Source organism: Parasteatoda tepidariorum, chromosome X2 (assembly GCF_043381705.1).
Source record: "Parasteatoda tepidariorum isolate YZ-2023 chromosome X2, CAS_Ptep_4.0, whole genome shotgun sequence".
NCBI lineage: Eukaryota > Metazoa > Arthropoda > Arachnida > Araneae > Theridiidae > Parasteatoda > Parasteatoda tepidariorum.
In genome coordinates, this window is record NC_092215.1 from 6,866,957 (window position 1) to 6,874,702 (window position 7,746).

A 7,746-nucleotide genomic window follows, 5' to 3' on the forward strand; every position below is an offset into this window, starting at 1 on the left:
ATGGAAAAAAATCCGAAAAAAAGGAGAAAAAAAATTATAAAAATCCGTAAAATAAATAATTATCCCGATTTTTTTATTGTTATTATTTTTCGTTTTCCCTTATTTCATTGTTCTGTTATTTTTTCCATGTTTTCTCTACATTATGAGTTCTATTTACTTGCACTTATTGTTTATTAAAACTTATAGTTTTTCTTAATTTTCCTCTGTTTTTTTCCTTTTGTCTTTTCTGTATTTATTTATTATGCTATATATATGTATATATACATAGTTAATTTTACATTTATACCTTTAGGGAGCTTGGGGAGGTTCAACTATATATTCTCGAACTCATAAGAAACTAATGGATGGTATTGAGAGGTAAATTATTCTTGCAAATTACTAGCTTTGATATACTTTAATTATTTTTATTTTAAAACCTGACAATTATTTATAAATTCAAAATTTCAGAGTCTTGCACGCCATATGCTAGTATATTAAAAAAGAAATTAAAATTTTTCCTGCATTTTATAAAAAGTAAGGTCACGGAAACAGATCTTGTTGAAATCCCTTTTAATTTTAAAGATAATGCCATCGAAAATAAGTGGCAGGAATTAAGTGGTACTAAATACTATGCTGTTTAGTTTCCACTCTCTCCTGTATCCATTTTTAAACAATCAATGGTATTAAATAAATAATCCTAAGAAACTGAAGCGGTAAGATATAACTTTATTAAAAGCTTCTTTCGCATCAAAAATACACAAATTGGAAATAACAGTCGACACGTTTCAATTTATCTAAAATAGGCGCCCAGCAAAGAGAAGAAATTTACCTTTATTTTCCCATTTTTCGTTGACAACTTCATGTTTTATTTTTCAAATCACTTTTGTTTCTTCTCATTCACGTCTGGCAAGTCAATAAACGGGTGTCTATTTTTTAGCGTTTGAAACAAGTCGACTGTTATTTCTAATTTGCATATTTTTGAAGCGAACAAAGTTTTTAATCATATAATAAATGGTGATAATACGAATTGTTTTAAGGCAATATAATTTTTATGGCAATATAATTTTTATAGCAATATTTGTTTTATGGCAATATGAAAACTTAGAAACTGTTACGGGTTTAAGGTACTACAGGAATCTAGTAAAATGGTTTATTTTTATTATTAGTTGAAAAGTGCCTTATTACCTTAAAATCATCTATCCAAAGTTTCAAAAACAAATTGCCAGTTTTTATAAAGATTCACACAGTTCTCTGCATGCGTTCAGAAAACAACAAAACCGTTTTTCTTGAAGCTACATTTTTCAAAACATCAGATCTCATAATCTTAACTAATTGACTTCAAATTTTAAATGTATATTTAAAATTACCGTTTAGTCAGAAGTACGTATTATTACAAAATACGAATTTAGTTGCAATTAAAGCATGGCATTTTTTATTTAAACGTACTGGCATGGAGAAAAGCAAGATTTTTCGTAACTTTGATAACGAAGAGAGGAAAAGTGTGAAGAGTTGGAAAATTGTGTAACCTTGAAGCACCTATTTTACTTACAAAATGTATAGTTGTTTACTAATCCACAAATTTGTCACATTTCAGGGTAGATTCCATAACCATCGATTTACATAAGATGAGTGGTGTACCATTTCAGTGCACAGTATTTCTTACTCGCCATAAGGTATTAATATCTTCCTTATTTTTCCTTCATAAAAAAAAACAAAATGCACAGTATTCAGTGCACAGTATTTCTTACTCGCCATAAGGTATTAATATCTTCTTCATTTTTCCTTCATAAAAAAAATAAAATGCACAATGTTCAGCGCACAGTATTTCTTACTCGCCATAAAGTATTAATATCTTCTTTATTTTTCCTTCATAAAAAAAAACAAAATGCACAGTATTCAGTGCACAGTATTTCTTACTCGCCATAATGTATTATTATCTCTTCTATTTTTCCTTCATAAACACCCAAAATTATGATACCTAAATTTATAACGATATGCGTATTACAGTCGATTATATAGTTTATGAAATCCTATTTCATGGATTCATACGTTTTCACGGGATTTTTTATCATTCCTGAACAGAAAGCATACAGAAACAACAGAGAAATTTAACAAGTATTTGAAATACCTTTCATGTAAGTTGCTTATTTTATTTCAGCCAAGTGCTCATGCTTTATAGAAAACGAAAAATATTCTATAGTAACTGCAACCTGGAGAACATGCGAGGAGTTGTAAAATGGACTGAAAGAAAAAAAAAGAGAAAAATTATTCTACAGATCTGTAAAATGCGATTTTTATATATATATATATANTGACACCTAATTCGTGTATAGTAGTTACATATTGTTTTGTGTAAAAAAACAAACCGTCCGAACCGATATATATATATATATATATATATATATATATATATATGGTATTGCATGCTATACAGCTTTGTAATTTCGTTTAAAACTTACTTTTATATTTAATCCTTTAATTCTTCACTAAAAAAAAAATCCACTAAATCATCTTTTTTTTACAAAAAAAAACTTGTACAGGAAATTAAATTCCTTAAATAGATATTCTTTCTCTAACTTCCAAGTAAATTAACAAAAATGTTCAAACTTGTAACATCTTTTAATTTTAAATTTGAGAATCTTTTTTTTTAATTACATTTGATTTATTTATTTTTATAATTCGCCTAATAATGGATCTATCTCGGAGCTGAATGACGACTGTTTTTTTAATACACTCACTCTTTAATAAAAGTTTTATCAGTCAAATCACTGGTGTTTTCCATGATCACGCAACGATCTTTTTGAAAAAAAATTTAAAAATTAAGGAAATACCTTTTTATGGCTTATTTATACTTCAAAAGGAGAAAATAAAACTTGAATGAATTCATGACGACTTTACTGAAAAATATTGTTTTTGCGAAACTTTTCATTTTTCTTCAATGATGTTTTCAGTAAACACAATTTCTTCTTCATACAATTTTAAAGAATTTCGAAAGGTCATAATTCATATCCTAATATCCTCAATATCATCATCAATATCATAATATCATAAATATCATAAAATAAATATAATTAGTTTAACATGAGTTTTTAATTAACTTTTCAAGTTTTCTAAAAAAAATTATCATCCATCCATATTAATCATCACATTGTCTTACATAAAAAATGTTGCGTAAAAAATTCGTGCTCTTACAAGGATTTCAAAATAACAAGAAGATTGTGGTTACCACGCCACATACATATATTTATCTTTTCAATTATATAAATGAATCATTTTTAAAAGAATTAAAAAAAACTTTACGAAGGATAAATAATCTGAAACGTTTCATGTTATGTTTTTTGCTTTAAAAGCTTAAAAAAATTGTAGGAGTAGTAGCACTTTTCATTGCAATGCATTATAGATTATGATATATAATTTTATTTTCTCCGAGTATTTCCTCCAAGTATTTCCTCCGATAAATATTATCCACAATACTCAAAATGTCTATATTTTTCTTCTTAAGAATGTAAATATTATTCCATATTATCTGCAATTTTTTTCAATAACTTATTATTTTTAAACTTAGAGTTTCTTTTTTAACATTAACCGGTATGTATACTTTTGCTGTACTGTAATGAGTTAAATGTTTTAATTATTTCTCATATAACTTTTTTTTGCATTAAGGGTATCCTCTACAAATGTAACGCACTACACGCGGAATACTTATTTCAACCTGATGCTTACTACGACACACACTACGATTTAGGAGATGAGAGTATACAATGCTCACGAAAAGTCGATTGCTTAAAGTTGTGGATTGTTTGGAAAGCTAGGGGTGGTTTGGGTTTAGAAAAGCAAGTTGATACAGCATTTACTATGGCTAAGTAAGTATGACAACAAAAATTATTGATTATTTTTTTCTATAAATTTGTATAATTCTAATAAAAAAAAGCTAAATTATATAAATACTCCAAAATATTTCTAAACATACCATAACTGGTCAAATAACCGCTTAAGAACATTTGCATCGAAAATGCGCTTATTATCTTATCGTTTTTGCACATTTGATTTCATGACTTTTTCTAACAATTATATACCGCAGGATTTCGCAGTTTTTGAACTTTGACATGCAAAAAAACTATGCTAATTCAAACTTCAGCAAAATTTATCGATATTATATTCAGAACTGAACTCAGACGAGTGAATTTGATCAATATTGGCATTATTTGTATGTAATATTTACGAATAATAAGTCAAAACATACCTTGCACAAAGTAGCCCCCAAGTGGGGCTATTTTGCGCAGCGATAGGAATTCAGCTTAATAATCATGTTTTTAGTAAAATATTGATATAAAATTGTTAAAAAAGTAAATTGTTGCCATTTTTAAAGACAAAAACTTCAAGATATATAAGATATTAGTTTGAAAATAATTTTCAGCGTTAAAAAACCATTTTTTTTGAAGAATTTTTTCTTAAAAAGAATGTTTATTTCAATACATTTGAGTTTAAACAAAAGGAAACCATATACATTTTTAAACATTGAAATGGATGAAATTTTAAAAATAATAATTATAACATATTTATTAACATTTATAATATTGTTAAATTTGAACATAACATCCTTGAATGAACATGACAGAACTTGCTCTTCAGTTTCTGTCAAAATCAACTGATGTCCTATAAAATATATTTTTATGTGTTAAATCGTTTGATTAATTCATTAGAAAAATCTTTGTAGAGGAAAAATAGTAGTTTACCAGGAAGTTTCACGTGTTTCTTGTGAATTTTATTAGAGATAGTATTTCTTTGGATTTTGTACTTCCGAGAAGCTTCTGCAATCGACATACCACCAGCAACTGCTTGTAAACATTTTTGTAGCTTTTCTAAAGTGTAATCACGGTAGTTTCTCGTTCCAGGTATTTTTTCATAACGTCTGACCATTTTTCTGTCGAAAAAAAAAAACGAATGAAACTTTGCATAAAGTAGCCCCAAAGAGCATTTTTTTTCATTTTCCGTTTATTTGTTATTAATTTTCAAATTTTTTTAACGCTAACATGATATAATTGTTTATTAATATATAAATAAAAAATTTGCACTTACGACAATTGTTTTATCAACGTCGTTGCATTTCACAGCTAAAGTTTCCACGCACACTTTTCGACATCCGACGTCCTCGGAAAGTTGTTGACACTAGATGAACGAAACACACTCTGAGATTGTTTTAAAATTCGAAAAATGTTTGTAGTAATAGAAGAGACTTCTATCTTCAAATTCCACGCATTTTTAACGTGAAATAAACATAATACTGAATAGCAGCACTTGAAAAATGTCAAATTCGAATTTGCACACAAAGAAGCCCCCGCTGCACGAAGTAGCCCCGAATGACGGTACCTAAAATTTTAGATTGGTATTTTTGCGTGAGAGAAAGTGACGAAAACTAAATGATTTGGTAAGTAGGTAAGTATTTGGTAAGTATTTTATTTTGATAGCTTTACTTCATTTCTAACTAACTGTTAGTTTTTGCCCAGAAAAATGTTGAAACAATCAAGACAGCACAAGCTCTTAGAAGAAATAATATTAATTATACGAATAATTATAAGAATTATCTTTGTTATACATTCTTATAATTATAAGAATAATCATAAGAATTATAGAAATAATAATAATTAGAAGAAATATGTTTGTGGAAAATGTACAAAGGAAACACCCTGTAGATGTAAAAAATGCGTTGAAGCAATGAATTAAAAATTCTTATTCTTTGTGTTTGTGAAACATAAAAATTGGCAATATACAATTTTGTTTAATTATAATAAGGTTTTTATAGTTTATTTCCTTCCTAACATCCATATTTCATATATTCAATCAAGAAACATAAAGTCCGGTTATTTGACCGGCTATGGTAGAAATAGGTATACATTAAGTGTTGGTAAGTATGTTTAGTGTTAAAGTTGAAATTAATATGTAAGAAATAATCAAACTCTCATATTAACGATAAAAATTGTTATCTGATTAGAAGATAAATTTCAGCAACGATTGGTATTAACGTGGAGTCACACTCATAAAATTCTTAAATGTTTTTATACGTGTGATATTCGTTTTGACAACATTTATCACGAAGATTTCCTATCACATAATCAAAAAATCGGAATTTTACTGTAATTTAATTTTTATTCAGCATTGATTTCTTTGTAATAACTGCATTATACAGCATTATATATTATATATTACAACTCATCCTTGAAACTTATAAAATAGTATTTAAAGGAATGAAAAACATTTTCGTTGTAAATGACTCTAGAAAAAGAGTAATTCTATGCATCTCTTTTCAGATTGTATTTTTTATTATTTCTAAAACTTTCAAAGCACCATTTAGCGTAGAAATAATACTAGTATTTTGAAAATAAGAGCTTAAATTTTATGTAACAGATAGCTAAGTAATCAGAATCTCCGTGAAAATGTCTCATCAATGAAATTATCAAATTTTAATTGCAGATTAAAAAGCCATTTAAGAGTTTTTCAGCGAGTCATATGAATGTTAAAATTCTTAAAGTGGAACTTTAAATATCAGACAATATAATTAAAAATTATACAAGTTTAATAGTTTTTTTTAAAGAAGATAAAAAGAAGTGTGTAAAAAAAGTGTTTTATTTCAACTTTATATGATTTGGTATGCAATGTTGTTAGTATTATTTATTTATTTTCACAGATACTTAGATAAAAAAGTAAGGCAAACTGAAGGTTTCATTCCAGTTCTTGATAAGGTAAGGCATACTTCCATTTTTGACTTTGAAAAGAAAATGAGAAAAATTTACATTTAGTCGTTTTTTAACAACTAAATGTAAATTTTTCTCATTTCACAAGCTAAAAATATTTTTCCTCTATTGAAATTTTTAGTTTATTCATATGTTTAGCAAATTTTATCTATATTTATTTTTTGTAGTTTGAGTGCACGAATATCTGCTTTTGGTATGTACCTCCTAGTCTTCGAGGTAAAGAAAAGGAACCAGATTTCTGGGAAAAGATTGCAAAGGTATATGAAAGTATTAAAATTTCAAAATATTGAGATGACATGGAACAAATTACAGAATAATGAAAAAAGAGAAGAAGAAAATTATTTTAAAAAAAAATTCGAAAAAAGGGTATAATCTCTTCATCAGCTAACACGATTATATCCGCAAAAAGAAGTGCTTTCTAATATTATATCAATATATTTAAAGCAAAATATATCAATACAATGGTGTGAGGAACACTCAAAAATTTTTTGAAGCAAAATAGAATAGAACACATTAAATAATAAACATAACGCAAAAAACAGAAAAAAAATGTTAAGAAAAATACTGAACAAAACATAAAACGAAATCTATAAAGCGAGTAGCATATTCAAATGAACTTACGTAAACGGGAAAATTTTCAAAAATGATTTTAAATATTTTCATAATAAGATTGCCAGATTACAAAATATGAAAACAGAAGCGCTAATTGAGTTAAAAGCGTAAATATAGGGATTTTGTTTAATAGCGCGTTCTTATACTGCAGTACTGAATCGCGTTTGATTTGTTAGTTATCAAGAATGGGCCCAAAAATAGATGTGCACAAGGTAATATTATACTAGATAATTTAAAGAAGTTTACAATTAATATGGTCCATATTTAATTATAAAATTTTAATGATTTTAGAAAATTAACTTTTATTTAAGAAATATATATATATATATATATATGTAACGCTATGTGATTTTCGCCATAGACAATTGATATATGGTAGAATATCCACTTATTTTACTTGTCT

At 26.7% G+C, this 7,746-nt stretch overlaps 1 protein-coding gene across 4 annotated transcripts in view; it reads left to right on the forward strand.

Moving 5' to 3' along the window:
* LOC107455526 (cysteine sulfinic acid decarboxylase) overlaps window positions 1–7,746 on the forward strand; it is a 77,867-nt gene that overhangs the window by 65,351 nt on the left and 4,770 nt on the right. For all 4 annotated transcript variants that reach the window (XM_016073119.3, XM_016073121.3, XM_016073118.3 and 1 more), the window contains exons 9-13: window positions 293–357; window positions 1,574–1,652; window positions 3,643–3,842; window positions 6,665–6,719; window positions 6,899–6,988. In XM_016073119.3, coding sequence (XP_015928605.1) covers window positions 293–357; window positions 1,574–1,652; window positions 3,643–3,842; window positions 6,665–6,719; window positions 6,899–6,988 — 489 coding nt within the window. The remainder of the gene's footprint in view (window positions 1–292; window positions 358–1,573; window positions 1,653–3,642; window positions 3,843–6,664; window positions 6,720–6,898; window positions 6,989–7,746) is intronic.